Source organism: Moschus berezovskii, chromosome X (assembly GCF_049115385.1).
Source record: "Moschus berezovskii isolate FMDL1 chromosome X, NW_MosBer_1.0, whole genome shotgun sequence".
Classification (NCBI taxonomy): domain Eukaryota; kingdom Metazoa; phylum Chordata; class Mammalia; order Artiodactyla; family Moschidae; genus Moschus; species Moschus berezovskii.
The window spans coordinates 44,843,068-44,866,093 of NC_142488.1; the positions used below are offsets into that span (position 1 = coordinate 44,843,068).

At 37.1% G+C, this 23,026-nt stretch overlaps 2 protein-coding genes across 3 annotated transcripts in view; both read right to left on the reverse strand.

The window, feature by feature from the left end:
- Positions 1–23,026, reverse strand: part of LOC129564278 (zinc finger X-linked protein ZXDB-like) — a 105,177-nt gene that overhangs the window by 37,127 nt on the left and 45,024 nt on the right. The window lies entirely within an intron of this gene.
- On the reverse strand, positions 4,592–6,368 carry LOC129564280 (eIF5-mimic protein 2). 2 transcript variants are annotated; one of them, XM_088834186.1, is made up of 2 exons: positions 6,019–6,248; positions 4,592–5,929 (listed from the first exon to the last, which is right to left on the reverse strand). In XM_088834186.1, the coding sequence occupies exons 1-2, from the start codon at positions 6,100–6,102 to the stop codon at positions 5,006–5,008; spliced, it is 1,008 nt and encodes a 335-aa protein (XP_088690312.1). In that variant the 5' UTR covers positions 6,103–6,248; the 3' UTR covers positions 4,592–5,005. The 2 variants fall into 2 exon arrangements, with proteins under 2 accessions (XP_088690312.1, XP_055294072.2); XM_055438097.2 differs by having other exon boundaries at positions 4,592–6,368.

Consider the following 23,026-nt stretch of genomic DNA (forward strand, 5'->3'; position numbering starts at 1 on the left):
TTAAATTATAATTTTCTCCAGCTATATGCTGAGAAATGGGATTGCTGGATCATATGGTAGCCCTCAATTTTTAGTTTTTTGAGGAATCTCTGCATTCGGTATAGTGGTTATACCAATTTATATGTCAACAAATAGTATAAAAAGATTCCCTTTTCTACACATCATCTCCACAATTCATTGTAGATTTTTTGATGATGGCCATTCTGCCAAGTGTGAGGTGATAATTCACTACAGTTTTGATTTGGATTTCTCCAGTAATTAGTAATATTGAGCATCATTTCATATGCCTCTTGGCCACGTGTATCTGATCTTTGGAAAATTTATATGTCTTTAGCTCATTTTTTGACTGGAGTGTTTTTTTTTTTCTTGATATTGAGATGCATAAGCTGTTTGAAAACTTTGGAGACTAACCCCTTAGGTTGCATGCTTTGAAATTATTTTCTATCACTCTGTGGGTTGTCTTTTCATTTTGTTATGGTTTCCTTTGCTGTGCAAATGCTTTTACGTTTAATTAAGTCCCATTTATTTATTTCTATTATCATTATTCTCAGACATGGATCAAAAACATTTCTACAATGTATGCTAAAGTGTGATCTGCCAACGTTTTCCTCTAATAGTTTTATAGTGTTTAGTTTTACATATAAGTCTTTATTCCATTTTCAGTTTATTGCTGTGTGTAATGTTAAAGAATGTCATAGTTTTATTTTTACATGTCCAGTTTTTCTGGTACCATTTATTGAAGAGACTGCCTTTTCAAGAGTGTATATGCTTGCCTCCTTTGTCATAGATTAATTGACCATAGGTGCATGAGTTTATTTCTGGGCTTTCCATCCTTTCCCATTGACCTGTGTTTCTGCTTTTGTGTCAGTATCATATGGTTTTGATGGCTGTAGCTTTGTAGTATAGTCTGAAGGTAGGGTGGCTGATACCTCCAGTTTCTTTCTTCTTTCTCAGGATTGTTTTGGCTATTCTGGGTCTTTTGTGTTTTCTTAGAAATTTTAAGATTTTTGTTCTGGTTCTGTGAAATATGCCACTCGTAATTTGAAAGGAATTGCACCGAATCTGTAGATTCCATGAGGACTATAGTTACTTTGACAATATTAATTTCTTATATCCAAGAACATGGTGTATCTTTCCACCTATTTGTTTTCTCTTTGATTTATTTAATCAGTGCCTTTTGGTTTAGCTCACCAGTGCCTTTTTTAGAGTACAGGTCTTTTGTCTTCTCAGGTTTATTCATAGGTATTTTATTCTTCTTGATTTGATGGTAAATGGGAATGCTTTTTAAATTTCTATTTCAGATATTTCATTTTTTGTGTGTAGAAATGCAACAGATTTCTGTGCATTACTTTTGTATCCTTCAATCTCACCAAATTTATTGATGATACCATCTTTAGGCTTTTCTATGTGTCTATGTGAAACAGTGACAGTTTCACTTTTTTTTCCAATGTGGATTCCTTTTATTTCTTTTTCTTCTCTGATTGCCTTTTGCTAGGACTTCCAAAACTATGTAGGATAAAATTGGCAAGAATGGATATCCTAATCTTGTTCCTGATCTTAGAGGAAATACTTTTCAACACTGAGTATTCTGTTAGCTGTAAATTTGTCATATACGGCCTTTATTATGTTGAGGTATGTTCTTTCTATGCTCACTTTCTGGAGTGTTTTTTATCATAAATGGGCGTTGAATTTTGTCAAAAATTTTTCCTTCATATATTAAGATGACTATATATTTTTTTCCTTCAATTTGCTGATGTAGTGTGTCAGCACTACACTGATTGATTTGTGGTTTTTGAAAAATACCCGTATCCTTGGGATAAATCCCACTTGATCATGGTGTGTATCTTTTTAATATATTGTTGGATTCAGATTGCTTGCATTTTGTTGTGGATTGTTGTGTCTATGTCATCAGTGATACTGGTCTATAGTTTCCTTTTTCAGAGGCATCTATTTTGGATCTTGGTATCAGGGTGATAGAGACCCAATGGAATGAGTTTATGAGTACTTCTTCCTCTACAATTTTTAGAAATAGTTTCAGATGGATAGCTATTAACTCTTCTCTAAATGTTTGATAGAATTCTCTTTTGAAGCCAAATGGTTCTGGACCTTTGTTTGTTTGGTGTTTGAAAATCAGTTTCAATTTTAATAATTGTGATTGGTCTATTTATATTTCTATTTCATCCTCGTTTGTCTTGGGATATTTTACCTTAGTCCATTTATTACTTAGTCATCCATTTTATTGCATATAGTTGCTTGTTGTAGTCTCTTATGATCCATTTTATTTCTGTGGTATCTGTTGTAACATTTTTTTTCTTTCCTGATTTTATTAATTGATGAGTCTCACTAAAAGTTTATCAGTTTTCTTCTTGATGAGTCTCCCTAAAGATTTATCAATTTGCTTATCCTTTGATAATCAGCTTTTAGTTTCATTGATTTTTCTTGGTCTCTATGGCATTTATTTTTGCTCTTATCTTTATAATTTCTTTCCTTCTGCTGACTTTGGGTTTTGCTTTTCCCCCCCCTTTTCTGTAGCTGTTTTGGGTGTAAGGTTAGACTGCTTATTTGTGATTTTTTAAAAAATGTTTCATTCCTGAGATAAGATTGTATTGCTACGAACCTTCCTCTTAAGAAATGTTTTTGGTATGTCTCATGATTTTGAATTCTTGTGCTTTCATTTTCATTTGTCTCTAGGTATTTTGGGTTCCCTCTTTGATTTCTCCTTTTATCCATTGGTTGTTCAGTAGCATATTATTTAGACTCCACATGCTTGTGTTTTTTAGTTTTATTCACGCAGTTGATTTTTAATATCATAACTTTGTTGTCATAAAAGATACTTGATAATATTTCAGCTTTATTAAATTTATCAAGGCTCTTTTTGTGGCCCAGCATCTGATCGGTCCTTTAGAATGTTCCATGTGCCCTTGAAAAGAATGTGTATTATTCTGCTGTTGGATGGAATAATCCATACATATCAGTTAAATCCACATCGTCCAATGTGCCATTTAAGGCCTGTGTTTCATTATTAATATTCTGTCTGGATGATGTGTCCATTGATGAAATTAGAGTATCAAATTTCTTCACTGTTATTGTATTACTGTCAATTTCTCCCTTTATGACTTTTAGTATTTCCCTTATATGTTGAGGCACTCCTATATAGGCTGCATATATATTTACAATTTTTATACCTTCTTCTTGGAATGATGCCTGGATCACTATATAGTGTCCTTTGTCTCATGCAACAGTCTTTGTTTCAAAGTTTATTTCCACTGATATGAGTATTGTTATTCCAGCTTTCTTTGTATTTCCATTTGCATGGAATACTTTCCATCCACTCACTTTCCATCTGTGTGTGTCCATATATCTGAAGTGGCTCTCTTTTATTTTTTTTTTTTAAACCTAAGTGTAAGGATGGAAAAAAAGTCTTGAGGACTACAAATTACAAAGTAAAAGCAGATCACTATGTAGAAACCTAGTGAATACATTTTGCCTGTGCATGAAAGCTTTATCAAAAGTCATTCATGTAACAATTTCACCCCCTTCACAATGGTATCAATTATAATGCTCTTCTTCATAAGGTTACACCTTTATTTCAAACTATATTACATGTATTCCCTCAAGATAAACTTCTAAACACAAATTCTTGGTTCATAAGAATGGCACCTTTGAAAAAGGCAATTCCCACTCAAGTCTCTTGTGGCATTATTCCAAACTTGTTTCTTTCACCAGTCAAAAAACTTTCAGTGTTCACTTTCAACGTGAAATCTTTCCAGCAAAAAGCGTGGCCACACTTTGTTTTCTAATGACTACATATAAAGACAGGTAGCAGCAAGAAAAGATGGAAATTAAAAAGGCAGCCATTAAAATAAATGGATCAACTGTATAGAAGAGATATTTGGCTCATGGCAATTTAAAAAACTGGCAACTAGGTTAAGTTAATAGCCAGATAATTGAGAAGAGAATGAAGCTGGTCCACTATGACCAAGTAGGAATACATCATTATCACCACACTTCACCCTTTACAACAAATACGCTAAGCAATATTGAGTTATATTTGGAGTCCCAATTAGAACATGCTGATCATTTTTCTTTCAACAATTTTCTGGGTTTAGTACAGTCATTTGCTTTACTTGCACTATTTTCAGTCCGCTCTCACGAATCTAAGTGCAGGATAAGTGTAAAATACTTAAATGACAAGGCTTTTTCCAAGGTATATTTGAAAATGGCTTTGCGAAAAGAATATTCATTTGTTTTGTGTGGAAAGAATCAAACTGAATGCAGAAGTTTCTCAATGGGAAAAAGCTCAGTTTTTTTCTTCCCACTACCTTTGCCACATACAATTTCCCAAATACCCCACTTTCAAGTTTGTTCTCCACGGCTTCATTTTAGGGAATGAAAATCAGAGAGCAGACAATTGAGCTCAAGTACATCTGGGGCTAAAAATGCCAAGAAAATGTTAACATGGAAGCAATGGTCCAAATACTCAAGATTCATGTTAATGAATTCAATTACTGTATATGAGAGTTTTCATTGATGAGCAGGGCTTTGGGCATATCAAGTTATCACACAAATCATTGCCTTCTGAGACATTGGATACTTTTACAGTTTAATTTGCAAACAGAATTTTTATAACAAATTATTTTTAACCAAATCATATCTTGAAAACTGTTTATATAGAAAACCCAGGGAATAAAGTGAACTGTTCATTGTGGAAGGCCTTAAATTACATTATTACAGTAGAAAATACAGGAGGTAGAAGATAACTGAAAAGACTAATGCAACATCAGATTCAAATCTATAGCTCCTGTAGCTACTTAAAACATGGTTTTAGAAACTAAATCCAACATTTCCAGTAACCATAGAAACAGTTAAAATAAAATTTGCCATGAAAGCCCTTATATCATGCTTGATATAGGGAGGTAGGAAGATGTAAGAACCAGGACACATGAGACATGACATTTTATCTACAACTCCTGTTTGCTTTTTACTGAGGGTGTAGTTTCAAAATTCAGTCACCTTCTTCAGCTTCAGACTCAGATTCTTCCTCAGCATTTTTGAGCCACTCTACAAACTTTTTCATTTGCTCAAGGAAGACACTCTTCCCCTTGGCAACGTGTGCATCTTTATACCACTTTAGAATGGGTTCTTCACTCAGAACTTCAGCTTTATAAAAAAGCACCACTATTTTCTGGAAGGCTTTCATGAAATGAATGTTGTCATAGCAGTACTCCTGAATCTTCAGTAACAGAGTCAGCTCAGACTGACCTTGAGTTGTAAAGGCAGCAAGTAGAGGGCTGTATTGCTTCAGGTGCTTGATGGCTTGCTCTGCTACAAGCTCCTCTTTTTTGTTCCATTCCACGGTGCTCATTACGCTGGACCATACTATTCCAATGACAACGGGTTCTGGGATGTTGTTTTTTTTCATTTCTTCCTTGACATACAAAATTATGTCCTTAAATGGATCACCACGGGACATCTGTTCTTGAAGTTCTTTCTGGAGTTCCTTACGAGCTCCTATGGTTTGCTGATTCCGAACATATTCTGAAAGCTCTTTCAAGCCTGCCTCAGTAAAATATTTTGTGAAGTGTTCAACGCTTTGTTTATTGGCAGGAAAAAGTTCCATCAGTCTGTTATCCATGCTCACTTTCCGAAGACTTGCAGCTACTGCATTGATATCTTTTTCATTTATCCATGATTTAAACAGCTTTACAGCAAAAGCTGCTGAAACCCCTTCTTTAACCAAATTCTCATTGTAAAGGCTATTAAGAATGGATGCATTAAGTGTTCCATTAGCCAGAAGAACACCAGTCAACATAGCCAGCTTGTTCCTTTCCGACTCTGAAAAACCCTTTAAGAACAGCAGCAGCTTTTTAACTTCATCTTCAAAACCTTTCTCCAGGTATTTGTAGCGCCTGATTAACTTGTTAAAAACCTGAGCAAATGCTTGCATGGTCTCTAGGTCTTCTTGTGCTGCAAACACACAGACATCTGTACGCATCATGTCATCTGCCAGTGTACCACCTGGGGCCAGCATTCCGCCAGCCACCAGAATGTCAAAGAGTGTTTCTGCATATCGACGGTAATCAAGTTTTGCTCCAGAAGCATCAAGAAACTTTGCTACTGCTTCCAAATCAGTACCAGTTTCAGTTAAGCCTTGAATAATGCAGTCTTGAAACTGAGTAGGGTCAAACCTCTCTTTTTCATCTCTTTTTCTGGTTTTAAAACGCTGGCCTGATAGCGTTGGCTTTTGCTGCTTTTGATTATTCATAAAAGACACCCGAATTTAAGGCGATGAGAAAAGAGCCAGAAACCCCGGAGGTGGCAGCAACTGCGGCGGTGTCTCCTCTGCTACCCTGAAGTGGCTCTCTTTTAGACAGTATATATATGAGTCTTATTTTTGTATACATTCAGACAGTCTATGTCTTCAGTGGAGTATTTAATCCATTAATGTTTAAAGTAATTATCAACATGTATGTTCTTAATGCTATTTTGTTGTTTTGGATTCATTTTCATAGGTTCTTTCTATCCCTTTCTCTTTTGTTACCTTCTCTTGTGATTTGATGACTAAATTTAATGTTGTGCTTGGATTGCTTTTACTTTTTTTGTGCGTATACATTGTAGATTTTTGGTTTGTGGTTACCATGAAGCTTTGATATAGCAATCTATATACAAATACGTTTTTTTTCAAGTTACTGGTCTCTTAATTTCAAATCCATTTCAATATTCTTCATTTTTATTCTCCTCTTTTCATTCTTTATGGTTTTCATATCATATTTGTGTGTGAATGATTTTCTACACTTACTGTATGTTTGCCATTACTGAAGAGCTTTTTCATTTGTAATTTTATTTTCCACCTAGAAATTTTCATTAGGTGTTTGTTGCAAAGCTGTTCTGGTGGTGAGGAATTTTCTTAGATTTGCTTGTCTGTAAAGCTTTTGATTTCTCTGTCCAATCTTAATGAGAGCCTTGCTGGGTAGATTATCCTTGGGTGTAGGTTCTTGTCTTTCCTCACTTTAAAAATATCATGGCTATCATTTCTGGCCTGCAGAGTTTCTGCTGAGAAATAAGATGATAACCCTATGAGAGTTCCCTTGTAAGTTATTTCTTGATTTTCCCTTTTGCTTTTAATATTTTTTCTTTGTATTTAATTTTTGATAATTTATTTAATATATGTCTTGCCATGTTCCTCCTTGTATGGTATTCTGTACTTCCTCAAATTGGGTGACTATTTCCTTTCTCACGTTAGGGAAGTTTTCAGGTATTATCTCTTCAAATATAATCTCCTTCCCTTTCTCTCTCTCTGCTCCTTCTGGGAGCTCTATAATGTGATGTTGTTGCATTTATAGTTGTCCTGGCAGTCTCTGAGACTGTTCTCACTTCATTCTTTTTTCTTTATTCAGTCCTGTATCTGTGATTCCCACCATTCTGTCTTTCAGTTCATTAATTTTTCTGCCTCAGTTATTCTCTTTTTGAGTTTTTCCAGTGCATTTTTCATTTTAATTATTGTATTGTTCATCTTTTTTTCCCCTTTAATTTGCTAGGTCTTTGTTAATTATATCTTGTATCTTCTCAATCTGTGCCTCCATTCTTTTTCTGAGTTATTAAATCATCTTTACTTTCATTACTCTGAATTATTTTCATTCAGATTGCCTACCTCTGCTTCACTTAGTTATACTTCTGGGGTTTTATCTTAATCTTTCGTATGGGACATATTCCTCTGCCAGCTCATTTTGTCTGACTTTCTGTGATTTCAGTTTGCTTTCAGAAGACTGCAGGCTTTTAGTTCTTCTTGCTTCTGCTGTCTGCACCCTGGTGGATGAAGCTGAGTTTTGTTCCTCTGGAGGCAGAGCTGTGTGAACAGTTGCTTTCACTGGGAAGCTGTGTGCTCAAGAAGACTTTAAGCAGTCTGTCTGCTAATGGATGGGGTTGTGCTACCTCACCTGTTCACTGGTTGAACTGAGGCATCCCAGCACTGTAGCCTACAGGCTGTTGGGTGGGGCCATGTCTTGGTGAGAAAATGACAGCCTTTGGGAGAGCTCATGCCAATAAGTATTCCCCACAACTACCATAGCCACGGTCTTTGTCTTCACAGTGAGTCACATCTGACTCTGGCCTCTGAAGGAGACCCTCCGATACTAGCAGGTAGGTCTGGCCCAGGTTCTATCTGCTTTTTCCCCTGAGTCCTAGGGCACATGCGATCTTGTGTGCAACCCTCCAAGAGTGGAGTTTCTGTTTCCCCTAGTCCTGTGATATTTCTGTGATCAAATCCCACTGGCCTTCAAAGCCAGATTCTCTGGGTGATCCTCCACCTGTTTCCAGATCCCCAGCTTGGGGAGCCTAGCACTGAGCTCACAACCTTCACCACTGTGGGAGAACTTCTCTGGAATAATTATTTTCCAGTTTGTGAGTTACTCACCCAGTGGATATGGGATTTTATGTTACTGTGATTTCACCCCTTCTACCATCTCCTTGGGCTTCCCTGGTGGCTCAGCTGTAAAGAATCTGCGTGCTATGTGGGATAGCTGGGTTCGATCCCTGGGTTCGGAAGATCCCCTGGAGAAGGGAATGGCTACCCACTCCATTATTCTGGACTGGAGAATTTCACAGACTGTATAGTCCATGGGGTCGCAAAGAATCAGACACGCCTGAGTGACTTTCACTTTCACCATCTCCTTGTGCTTTCTTCTTTGTCTTTGTATGTAGGGTATCTTTTTTGATAGGCTCCAGGTTTTTTTTTTTTAATTTTTTGTCAGTGGTTGATCAACAGTTAGTTGTGATTTTGTGTTTTCATAAGAATAGATTAGCTCATGTCCTTCTACTCCAACATCTTGGCTCCAGCTTGCCCACATTATTTATTTTCTCTTTTGTTGCCTGGGTGTAGGGTATTATATTAAAGAAAACATTTTGAAATTGTCTGTTGAATTTTTTCCTTGTTTTTGACTAAGGTTTTTATAGCTCTAGCCATTGCATTTAGGTTTTGATCACTTTTGAGTTAATTTTTTGCGAGGTGTAAGTTAAGAATCTATCTCTATTCTTTTGTATGTGGATATCTTGCTTTTACAACAGTATTTACTGACAAGACTGTTTTTACCCACTGTATTATCTTGATGCCATTGTCAAAATATTTTGCCTAAATATATAAAGATTTTCCCCTCTGGGTATTTCATTGTATGTTCTATATATCTATGTTTATGCCAGTACCACATTGCTTTGATGACAGAAGTTTGCCAATAGATCTTGAAATCATTAAGTATAAAAGTTTCGACTTTTTTTTTTTTTTGCAAGAATATTTTGCCTATTTTCTATTCCTTAAGGTTCCATATGGATATTATAATGGTACTTTTCATTTGTGTAAACATGACCACTGGAATTTTGATAAGGATTGCATCAAAGCAATATATTTCCTTGGGTGGTGTGTATATATATATATATATATACCATATATATATTATTTATATATATATATATAATATCCCACTATAAGAACAGAAAATGTCTTTAATTTATTTAGGTAGTCTTTATTTCAGCAATGTATTGCAATTTTTATTGTACAAGCCTATTACTTCCTTTTAAGATTGTTCCCAAATATGTTATTGGAAGAGGAAGTGATTTCTAAATTTTCTTTTTAGACTGTTTATTTAATTGTATAGAAGCAAACCTGATTTTTGCCTGTTGATTTAGTGCCCTGCTACTTTGTTATATTAATTTACTAGTTTCAATAGTTGTTTTATATTCAGAATATTTTACATACAAAATTATGTTATCTACGAACAGAAATTTTTACTTCTTTCTTTCCCATTTGTTTTTCTTTTTTCTTTTTATTGCATGACTGCTCTATTTAGAATTTTGTACACTATGTTGAATAAAAGTGGCAAAAGCAAGCATCTTTGTTTTGTACCTAATCACAGAGGTAAATTTTTCAGCCTTTCAATATTTAGTATAATAGATGTGAGATTTTACTATATGACCTTTACTATATTAAGTTTTTGTTTTATTGTTAGTTTTTTAAAAAAAAATTGTTACAAAATGTGCGATGGATTTTGTCAAATTCCAATTCTTTTTCTGCATGAATTGGGATGATTTTGGTTTTCTTTTTTCCTTTCATTTTTTAATGAACCATATTATATTGATTGGTGTTTATATATTGAACTATCCTTGCTTTCCATGAATAAATCTTACATGGTCTCATACCCTGCTTTTGAATTCTGTTTGGTAGTATTATATGGACATTCATCAGGGATATTGTTCCATAGATAACTTGTCGTGTTTTTGTTTCACTTTGGTACTCAGTTCAGTTCAGTCGCTCAGTCGTGTCCAACTTGGCGACCCCATGAATCACAGCACGCCAGGCCTCCCTGTCCAACACCAACTCCCGGAGTTCACTCAAACTCATGTCCATCGAGTCGGTGATGCCATCCAGCCATCTCATTCTCTGTCATATCCTTCTCCTCCTGCCCCCAATCCCTCCCAGCATCAGAGTCTTTTCCAGTGAGTCAACTCGTCGCATGAGGTGGCCAAAGTATTGCAGTTTCAGCTGTAGCATCAGTCCTTCCTGATCTCCTTTAGAATGGACTGGTTGGACCTCCTTGCAGTCCAAGGGACTCTCAAGAGTTTTCCCCAGCACCACAGTTCAAAAGCATCAATTCTTCGGTGATCAGCTTTCTTCACAGTCCAACTTTCACATCCATACATGACCACTGGAAAAACCATAGCCTTGACTAGACAGACCTTGGTTGGCAAAGTAATGTCTCTGCTTTTTAATATGCTATCTAGGTAGGTCATAACTTTTCTTCCAAGAAGTAAGCGTCTTTTAATTTCATGGCTGCAATCAGCATCCGCAGTGATTTTGGAGCCCCCAAAAATAAAGTCTGACACTGTTTCCACTGTTTCCCCATCTATTTCCCATCAATTGATGGGACCAGATGCCATGATCTTAATTTTCTGAATGTTGAGCTTTAAGCCAACTTTTTCACTCTCCTTGTTCACTTTCATCAAGAGGCTTTTTAGTTTCTCTTCACTTTCTCCCATAAGGGTGGTGTCATCTGCATATCTGAGGTTATTGATATTTCTCCCAAGAATCTTGATACCAGCTTGTGCTTCTTCCAGCCCAGTGTTCCTCATGATGTACTCTGTATATAAGTTAAATAAGCAGGGTGACAATATACAGCCTTGACGTACTCCTTTTCCTATTTGGAACAACTCTGTTGTTCCATGTCCACTTCTAATTGTTACTAGGGTAACACATTTGGACATGTTCCATTTTAAATGTTTTGGAAGATTTCGAGGAGGATTGACGTTAATTTTTCCTTACATGTTTGTTAGAATTCACCAGTGAAGACATCCGGTCCTGGACTTTTCTTTCTGGGAGGTTTTTGATTACTGATTTAATTCCCTTAGTAGATTTAGGTATTTTCAGATGATCTGTTTCTTCGTGATTCAGCTTGAAAGGCTGTGAGCTTCTAAAAATTTGTCTATTTTATCTAGAAGATCCGACTGTTAATAGTATTTTATTATAATACCTTTATTTCTTTAAGATATTTTGTTATATCTCTTCTTTTATTTATATTTTTTTGGTGTCTTCTTTCTTTTATCTGAATCTATTAAAGCTTTGTCAAGGTCATTGATGTTTTCAATGATCCAATGGTTGATCTCATTGATTTTCTCTTTTCTTTTAAAGAATTCTTTATTTTGTTTATTTCTGCTCTAATCTTTATTATTTCCTTCCTGCTTTTAACTGAGGGTTTGTTTATTTTTTCTTTTCTCTTTTTCTTAATGTGTGCAGTCAGGGATTTTTTTTTTTTTGAGGGAGTCATTATTTTTATAATGTAAGTATTTACAGTTAAAAATTTCTCTTCACATCTCATAGGTTTTGATATTTTATTATAATCAGTAGTCTCAGGATACTTTCTAATCTATCTTTGTTCATTATGATTTCTTCTTTGACCATTGATTGTTTAATTAGCATTGTATCTGTATTTTTAATTTCTAGATTTTCAATTTTCCCTCCACCATTAATTTCTAGTTTTATTCCATTGTTGTTGGAAACACACTTTATATGATTTTGATACTCTTAAATTTACAAGACTTATTTGTTTGGACTAACATGTGATCTATCCTGGAGATTGTTCTGTGTGAATTTGAGATAAATATGAATTTTGCCATTGTTGGATATAATTTTCTCTATAAATCAGCTCAGGTCCATTGTTTTATAGTATTCTTCATGTTTGTTATTTTTCTTTCTTTCATTTTACTGATTTCCTCTCTGGTTGTTCTATTCAATATTGAAAATAGAATTTTATTATTTATCCGACCTGCCTTCTCTCCCTCTAATTCTGTCAATGTTTGCTTCACATATTTAGGATCGCTGATGTTTGAGGCATATGAGCTTAAATTTGCTATGTCTTTGTGGTAAATTTGACATTATACAAAGTCCTTCTTAAATCCACAATGAGATATCACTTCACAAATGTCCAGATGGCTGCCATCAAATACTCCACAAATAACAAATGTTAATAAGAATATAAAGAAAAGGGAACAGTGGTACACTGTTGTTTGGAATTTAAATTTTCATAGCATTATGGAAAACAGTAATGAGATTTCTTTTAAATGTAAAAATAAAATTACCATATCATCGAGTAATTCCTTGGTATATATATCTGAAAAAAGGACTAATTGGTGAAAAGATACATGCAGCCCAATGTTCACAGCAGCAATATTTACAAAAACCAAAATATGGAAGCAAATTAAATGTCCATCAAGAGATGAATAAATAAAGATGTGGTATATGTATAAAATGGGATATTACTCAATCATACAAAAGAATGAAATTCTGCCATTTGGAATAATGTGGATGGACCTAGACAGTATTATCTTTAGTGAAATGAAAGACAAAAACAAATACTCTATATTATCACTTGTAAAGTCTAAAATATAAAACTTGTGAATTTATGCATTGAAACAGACGCACATATATAAAGAACAAAACATATATATAGAAAAAGATGGCAGAGGAGTAGGTGGATGTGGAGTACATCTCTCTCCACGGATACATCAATAATATACCTCAGACACAGAAGTGCATGCAGAACACCAGCTGAGATCAGAAAGGAGGACCTGACTGGTGGAAAAGAATATACAGAACCACGCAAAACTCTGCAAGAGGAAGGAACAATGGGGAAAAACAAGAGTATTAGTAGGACTGGACCTACACTCGGCAGGTGGGGGAACTGAAGCAGGGTTCTGATCCCCACAGTGGGGCAATTGTCTGAGTCATAAGAGAAATATTTAAGGCTGAGAGTGAAACAGCTGATCTGTGGAAGCCTAAATGGAATGAGAATCAGACAGTCCTTGCCACAGCCATACATAAGCTGAGCAGGAACATGGGTCTCCTAGAAGGGGCAGCAGCTGGAAGCTGGACTTAAGGGATTGTGAAGCAATCCCAGTGTGAGGGCTGCTGCTGACTGCAGAGAGTCGGATCAAAGGGATGTGAGGGAGGAGATCGTGGTGGGAAATGCCTGTGGAGGAAAGCCAGGTAGTCATGGAAGCAAGGCAATACTGCGAGTCACACATAGGGGGTGGACTCATCACCATAGCTTCTCTCTCTCCACATGCCAACATAGGCAGCACACTGAACTACAGAGTAGGACCCCACCCAGGGGTGGTGCCTCATGCGCCTATCTATAGAGTAGGACCCCAGTCGGGGGGAGCCTCTCTATGTGTCCGACTTGCCAATAAACAGAGAAGGACCCCAGTCAAGGGATCCCTTTAAGTGCCTGAATGGGCAGAGATACGGAGGAAGACTGGCCAAAGAAGCCTTCTGATCACCAGCTACAAGAGGCTCTAAAAAAGACCCTGATAGGGCCATAACTCCTGCTATGGAGGCAATTTGTGTGGCCCTGAACACTCGGTGCTGCCAGTGTCCCTGCAAGTCAAAGAGCTGCACCACCTGCAAGCTCAACTTTCACTGGGGCAGAGCTGCCACAGGCAAAAAAAAAAAAAAAAAAAAAAGTCTTGTGTCTATATAGGCAGCGTCACTTCGGTCCTGTCCAGCTCTTTGAGACCCAGTAGACTGTGGCCTGCCAGGCTTCTCTGTCAGAGAGGGGGTTCTCCAGGAAAGAATACTGGAGCATATTGGCCAATACAGGTTGCCGTAGCCTTCTACAGCACTATATTTCCTGCTGCCCTAGACACCAACCCCTCAGAGTACGTGGTGCTGCCAGAACACCTGCAACCCAAGCAGATGCACCACTTCCACACCTGGCCCTCACAGGGGCAAACCCAAGCCCTCCAGGGCAACCTCAGGAGCTAAACCCCAGTGGACGAACCACTTGCAGAGGTGGAAATAAAACCACAACTGAAACCCAGGGGCAGTGTGGCTAAGGAAGAAGACCCAAAGCATTCCCACCAGCTATACAAGCTGCAGATTAAATCCACACGATCAACTAAGCAGACTCTGTGTCTATGGAATCTATAAAAGGCCATTGAGAGCTCCCACAAAAGAAAACGTACTAGCTCTGACAGCTATGGACATTGGAGGCAAGAACACACAGGAGTAGGACCAGATTAGAATATGAGCAGCCTCCACAGCAGTTCCAGAAAGCAGTACAGTGTTGGAGGGCATCCCAGGGAGGTAAGGTGGACTGTGATTTCCAGCGCAGGAAAGGACTCTGACAGCAGAGACACAAGAAAAACATTTATTATTCTTATTTTTTGAGTTGTTCTGTAAATTCTTTTGTGTTTTTTATTTCTTTTATTCCCTTTTTTCACACGTCTGTTGTAGTTGTCAATTTTATTGGCACTAAGAAATTCAATTAAGCCTTTGAGATTTTTTTTTCTTTTTCCTAGTCACATTGTTTATAGTTGTTATAAACCTCTGCCTCTCTGTTGGGCTTTTGCAGTTCTGTGGAGTTTTCTGCTTTTTTTTTTCTCTCTTATTTTAATTATAATTTTTTAAACCTAATATTATTTTTCTACATTTATTCCTTTGTTTGTTTTTCCTAATGTTCTTTTCCCCTTGCAGTTAACATTTAATGTGTATAAATCTTCTTTATCTACCTCTATTTAATTTTCATATCTATTCTTTCTTTTCTTTCTCTCCTTTCCTCAAAACATATTTGTTAGTTTTATTTTCCTTGCTTCACTCCCCAATTGGCACCTTGCTTTAGTTTTGTTTTCCATTTTGTGCTTTAATTAATTTTGTTCTGGTAGATATAATTTTTGGTTTCATTTGTTTGTCGGGTCAATCTATTGTGCTTAATTTTTGTTGGACTGTTTTGATTTTGCTTATGTGTGTATATGTATATGTGTATATTAAGTCACACTTCTATTGTTGTTATAAACCTCTGCCTCTATATTGGGCTTTTGCAGTTCTGTGGAGTTTTCTTTTTTTCCCCCTTTTTTTCTTTCTTCTTCCATTTTTTCTTCTTTTCTTTTTTTTTATAATTTTAATTTTTAAAAACCTATTATATTTTTTCTACATTTATTCCTTTGTTTTACTTTCCTACTGTTCTTTTCCCCTTGCAGTTAATCTTTAATGCATATAAATATTATTTGTCTACCTCTATTTAACTTTGCAGATCTATTCTTTCTTTTCCTCTCAACATATTTGTTAGTTTTTCTTTCATTGCTTTATTCCCCAGTTGGAACCTTGCTTTAGTTTTGCTTTCCAGTTTGTGCTTAAGTTAGTTTTGTTCTTACTTGGTAAATATAATTTTTGATTTCCTTTGTTCACCAGATCAAACTACTATATTTTTGTTGGACTGTTTTTACTTTGCTCATGGGTATATATGTATATGTGTATATTCCATTATTTTAATTATTATTTGCCTGATTTTGTAACTGCGATCGGTCTGGGGTTCATCTTTGGTTTCTCATTTCTGGACATTTGTTATACTCTCCCTTAATGTCATAAAAACCACTTGTGGACTATTTGTTCCTGATCAGAGATCAAGCCTTGAGCCTTTGGAGGGGGAACACTGACTCCAAGAATCTAAACTACCAGAGAACTAACCCTAGGGAGTACCAAATACTGAGAATTCACACAAAGGAAACCACTTGAATACAAGACCCGGCAGCACCCAACTACCCATAGCACCCTGTGCAGGACGCTTCATCTAAACAACAAACCAAAAATACAAACCCAATCATCAGCAGACAAAAGTACCACCTCACTCAGCCTTGCCCATCATAGGAAAAAAAACAAACAAAAACTCGGCAGAAATCTCACCATATACAAAGCTTACACAAACCACTGGACTAACTTTGGAGGTCAGAAACAAACAGGAAGAAAGAATTCAACCTTCTTCAAGGAAACGATTCAACTTTCGTTGAAGCCTGGGAAAAGGAGAGCTCACACACAATACTTGAAAAAATGAAAAGGCAGAGAAATACTACACAAATGAAGGAGCAAACTAGAAACACAGAAGTCCAAATAAATGAAGAGGGAAAAGGAAAATTACATGAAAAAGAATTCAGAAAAATGATAGTAAAGATGATCAAAAACCTTGAAAACAAAATGGAGAAAATGCAAGAATCAATTAACAAAGACCTGCTGCTGCTGCTAAGTTGCTTCAGTTGTGTCTGACTCTGTGTGATCCTGTAGATGGCAGCCCACCAGGCTCCCCCATCCCTGGGATTCTCCAGGCAAGAACACTGGGGTGGGTTGCCATTTCCTTCTCCAAACAAAGACCTAGAAGTATTAAAAAATAAGCATGCAGAGACAAAAAACACAATTACTGAAGTTAAAATTACTCTAGAAGGACTCAATAGCAGAATATCTGAAGTAGAAGAATGAATCAGTGAGCTGGAAGATAAAATGGTGGAAATAACTTCCGAAGAGCAGAAAAAAGGAGAAAGAATGAAAAGAGCTGAGGACAGTCTCAGAGACCTCTGGGATGACATCAAATGCACCAAAATTTGAATTTTAGGGGTCCCAGAAGAACAAGAGAGAAAGAAAGGGTATGACAAAATTTTTGAAGAGATTATAGCTGAAAATTTCCCCAACATGGAAAAGGAAATAACCAATCAAATCCAAGAGGCACAAAAAGTCCCATATAGGATAGTCCCAAGGAGAAACATGCCAAGACACACACTAATCAAACTAACAAAGACTAAACACAAAGAAATAATATTAAAAGCTGCAAGGGAGAATCAACAAGTAACACACAAGGGAAACTCCTTACCCTTAAAAGCTGATCTTTCAGCAGAAACTCTGCAGGCCAGAAGGGAATGAGAGGATATATTTAAGTACTTAAAGGGAAAAATCTAAAACCAATATTACTTTGCCCAGCAAGGGTCTCATTCAAAATTGATGGAGAAATGAAAAGCTTTTCAGACAAGCAAAAGTTAAGAGAAATCAGTACCACCAAACCAGCGTCCAATGAATGTTAAATGGACTTCTATAGTCATGAAATACAACAGAAGAGAAAAGATCTGCAAAATCAACCCCAAACAATTAGAAATTTTCAATAAGAACATATATATCAATAATTACTTTAAATGTAAATGGACTAAATGCTCCAAACAAAAGACACAGTCTGGCTGACTGGATACAAAAACAAGACACATATATATGCTGTCTGCAAGAAACCCACTTCAGACCTCAAGACACACATAGACTGAAAGTGAGGGGATGGAAAAATATATTCCATGAAAATGGGAAGCAAAGGAAAGCTGGAGTAGAAATCCTCATATCAGACAAAATGACCTTAAAATAAAGAAGAGTACAAGAGATAAGGAAGGATACTACATAATGATCAAGGGATCAATACAAGAGGAAGACATAACAATTGTAATATCTATGCACCCAGCATAGGATCACCTCAATACATAGGACAAGCACTAACAGACATAAAATGAAAAACTGACAGCAACACAATCATAGTAGGGGACTTTAACACCCCACTCACACCAATGGACAGATCATCAAAGCAAAAAATTAATAAGGAAACACAAGTCTTAAATGATACATTAGATGAGATGGATCTCATTGACATCTTAAGGACATTGCAGCCAAATGCAGAAGAATACACCTTTTCTAGTGCACAAGGAACATTCTCCAGGATATACCACATATTGAGTCACAAATCAAACCTCAGTAAATTTAAGAAAATTGAAATCATATCAAGCATCTTCTCTGACCACTATGCTATGAGACTAGATATTAATTACAAGAAAAAAAAACTGTAAGAAACACAAACACATGGAGATTAAACAACACGTTTCTAAATAACCAACATATTACTGAAGAGATCAAAAGGGAAATAAAAAAAAAGTCTAGAAACAAATGACAATGAAAACATGACGACTCAAAACCTATGGGATGCAGCAAAAGCAGTTCTAAGAGTGAAGTTTATAGCAATACAAGCCTACCTCAAGAAACAAGAAAAACATCGAATAGAGAACCTAACTTTTAACCTAAAGCAACTGGAAAAAGAAGAAAAAAAAACAATATTAGTAGAAGGACAGAAATAAACATGGGAGTAGAAATACATGAAAAAGAAATGAAAGAAGAAATAGTAAAGACTAATAAAACTAAAAGCTGGTTCTTTAAGAAGATAAACAAAATAGACAAACACTTAGCCAGACTCAACAAGAAAAAAAAAAAAAGAGAACCAAATCAAGAAATTTAGAAATGAAAAAATAGAGGTTACAAGAGAGAATACAGAAATACAAAGGATCATAAGAGACTATTATGAACAACTATATGACAATAAAATAGACAACCTGGAAGAAATGGACAGGGTCTTAGAAAAGTTCAAGATTCCAAGACTGAATCAGGAAGAAATAGAAACTACAAACAACTGAGTTCTAAGCACTGAAATTGAAGCTGTGATAAAAAAAATCTTCCAAAACACAAAAGCCAGATGGCTTCAAAGGAGTATTCTATTAAACATTTAGAGAAGATATCATGCCTATCCTTCTAAAACTCTTTCAAAAAATTGCAAAGGGGTGTCACTTTCTCCCCCACAAATTCATCAAAAGATCATTTGAACGCTGAAAAAATACCACAAAACAACTTCTGAATGCTGGCAGAGGACACCAGGCAGTTAGAAAGGCAGCCCATTGTCTTCAAAAGGAGGTAGGACAAAATATAAAAGATAAAAAGAGAGACAAAAGAGTTAGGAACAGATACCCATCCTGCAGAGGGAGTCTTAAAAGAGAAGTTTCCAAACACCGGCAGATTTGTGGGGAGTTTTGGAATCTCAGAGGGCAACATAACTGAGAGGAATAAATAAATAAAACCCACAGATTATGTGCCTGACAACTTCCAGTGGAGAAGTAGACCAGATGCTCGCATCTGCCACCAGCAAGCAGGGGCTAAACAGGGAGGAACAGGCTGCATTGCTTAAGGTAAAGACCGTGCCTGAATGCCCTGAGAGCAATCTGAGGGAGCTAATGTGAGATAGCAACCCAAACCTTGGGATAGCCAGAGAGGAAAAAAAAAAAAAAACAGGAAAAAGAGAGAGAGAAATTTCCCATGAAAAGCTCTAACCTAAGGCACTGCCGGGCCTGCTCACAGAACAAAGGACTGAGTGAGTACCAGAGGAGAGTTAGCCGGCTGTGGACCAGACCATCCCCATTGGAGGCAGGGAGGTTAGGCAGGCGCCAGCTAGTAGGAAAGGGGCAAACTCGGCCCCAGAGACGGCATCCCCTACCAAACTGTGAGCAGGCTTCCAGTTGCTAACAAAGTCTTCCTGGCATCCTGCATGATTGACAACTGCCAGGAGGGCTGCAGCCAGAGATCAGCTCTCCAGAGGAGACACATGGCACACCTGACAAGGTGCTCCTGCTGCACACCCAGGAAACTGAGCGGCTGGGACCAGGGAGGTGATAAGATGCTGTACCTGGGGAGAGTGCGCTTGCCAAGCAACTGGTCGCCAGAGCTGCTTGGATCTGGGAAGGGCACAAAACGCAGGCCCAACCGAGTCTCTGCCTTTGTGGAGTACCCGAGAACCTGAACCTGAGCAGCGTAGATCTGGGTAGTGCACTCAACCCAGGGCCCACCTTAGACAGTCCCATGGCAGAGCAACCTGGAGCCTGAGCAGTGTAGACTGAGAAAGCACACATGCCGTGAGCAGGGGCAAACCCACTGTTGTTCAGACACTGCGAGCACTGCCCACACATGCCAGTGATATTTGTTTGCAGTGTTCCTTGCTCCCCACAGCACAATTGAACAAATGAGCCTAAATAAATGACCACCTTCGCCCCCTTGTATCAGGGCAAAAGTTAGATACTGATGAGACTTGCAAACAGAGGAAGTCAAAATAAACAAAGAAGAGGGAACCGCTTTGGAAATGACAGGTGCAACAGATTAAAACCCTATAGTTATCACTGGCTACATTGGAAGGGACCTATAGACCTTGAAAAGAAGTACAAGGTGGAATAAGGAACTATCTGAAACTGAACTGACCACACACTGCCCTCAAGAGTTCCAAGGAAATTCCTAGATATATTTTACTATTATCAATTTTAAAATTAAAAAAAATTTCAGTTCATTATTACCCCTTTAATTTTTTTTAAACCTACTATTACCTTGAAAAAAGACCCTATTTTAAAGCAAATTGAATATTTTTATATAACTTCTGCAATTTTGTTTTGTTTTTTTAATATTGTATTATTGAGAGTCTAACCTCTACTCTAGATTGTTGTATTTGTTATCAATTTTGTACCATTAAGAATCCAATATTCAGTACCCATTTTTACTTAGGAGTGTGATTACTGGCTTGATGCTCTCTCCCCTTTTGACTCTCCTTTCTCTCCCCCAGATCACGTCTATCTCCTCCCTCCCCCTTCTCTTTTCCACTTAACTCTGTGAATCTCTTTGGGTGTTCTGGGCTATGGAGAACACTTAGGGAACTGATCACAGGCTAGACTGGTCTCACTCCTTTGGACTCCCGTTCCTCTCCTCCTGGTCATGTCGATCTCCTTCCTCCCTCCTCTTCTCTATGGAACTCTGAACGTCTCTGAGTGTTCCAGACTGTGGAGAGCAAATAGGGAATTGATTACTAGCTAGACTGCTCTTTCCACTTTTGATTCTCCCTCTTTTCCTCCTGGTCACCTCTATTACCCTCCTCCCTCTTCTCCTCTTCATGTAACTGTGAACCTCTCTGGGTGTCCCTTACTGTGGAGAATCTTTTCACCAATAATGTAGATGTTTTATCATTGGTGCTGTATGGATGGAGAAGTCTTGAGGTTACTGTAAGAATAAGACTGAAAGCCAGAAGCAGGAGGCTTAAATCCAAAAATTGAGAACACCGGAAAACTCCTGACTCCATGGACCATCAAATCTCAAAAGCCCATCCAGAAGCCTACATACCTACACTAAAACCAAGCTCCACCCAAGAGCCAACAAGTTTAAGAGGAAGACATACCGAGATAATTCTCCAACAAAGCAGGAACATAACCCTGAGCACAAAAATACAGGCGGCCAAAAGTCACACCAAACCCATACACACCACAAAACTCACTACTGGACACTTCATTGTACTCCAGAGAGAAGAGATCCAGCTACACCCAACAGAACATTGATGCAAGATTCCCTAACCAGGAAACCTTGATAAGCCACTCGTCCAACCAGACCCACAAGGAGGAAACGCCACAATAATGAGGAACCACAAACTTCCAGCATACAGAAAGGCCACCCTAAATACAGCAACTTAAATAAGATGAAAAGGCAGAGAAATATTCAGCAGGTAAAGGAACATGATAAAAACCCACCAAACCAAACAGAAGAGAAGGAGACAGGGAGTCTACCTGAAAAAGAATTCAGAATAATGATAGTAAAAATGCTCAAAAATTTGAAAACAAAATGGAGTTACAGATAAATAGTCTGCAGACAAGGATGGAAAGGATGCAAGAAAAGTTTACAAGGACCTAGAAGGAATAAAAAAGAGTCAATCAACAATGAATAATGCAATAAATGAGATCAAAAGCACTCTGGAGGGAACCAACAGTAGAATAAATGAGGCAGCAGATAGGATAAGTGCAGTGGAAGATAGAATGGTGAAAATAAATGAAGCAGAGAGGAAAAAGAAAACAAGAATTAAAAGAAATTAGGACAATCTCAGAGATCTCTGGGACAATGTTAAATGCCCCAACATTCGAATCACAGGAGTCCCAGAAGAAGAAGATAAAAAGAAAGAACATGAGAGAATACTTGAGGAGATAATAGTTGAAAAATTCCCTAAAATGGGGAAGGAAATAGCCACCCAAGTCCAAGAAACCCAGAGAGCAGCAAAAAGGATAAACCCAAGTTGAAACACCCCAAGACACATATTAATTAAATTAATGAAGATCAAACACAAAGAACAAATATTAAAAGCAGCAACGGAAAAACAACAAATTACACACAAGGGGATCCCCATAAGGATAACAGCTGATTTTTCAATAAAAACTCTTCAAGCCAGAAGGGAATGGTAGGGCATACTTAAAATGATGAAAGAGAAAAACCTACAACCCAGATTACTGTACCCAGCAAGGATCTCATTCAAATATGAAAGATGAATCAAAAGCTTTACAGACAAGCAAAATCAAAGAGAATTCAGCACCACCAAACCAGATCTCCAACAAATGCTAAAGGATATTCTCTAGACAGGAAATACAAAAAAGGTTTATAAACTCGAACCCAAAACAACAAAGAAAATGTCAATGGGATCATACTTATCAATAATTACCTTAAGTGTAAATGGGTTGAATGTCTTAAACAAAAGACAAGGACTGGCTGAATGGATACAAAAACAATACCCCTATATATACTGTCTACAAGAGACCCACTTTAAACCTAGGGACACATACAGACTGTGAAGGGCTGGAAAAAGATATTTCACACAAATGCTCACCAGAAGAAAACAAGAGTAGCAATACTCACATCAGAAAAAATAGACTTTGAAATAAAGCCGTGAAAAGAGACAAAGAAGGACACTACATAATGATCAAAGGATCAATCCAAGAAGAAGATATAGCAATTATAAATATATATGCACCCAACATAGGAGCACTGCAATATTTAAGGCAAATGCTAACAAATATG

Bases quoted from the DNA above. Each gene is read 5' to 3' on its own strand.
- LOC129564280 (XM_055438097.2), bottom strand. From the start codon at position 6,265: ATGAATAATCAAAAGCAGCAAAAGCCAACGCTATCAGGCCAGCGTTTT.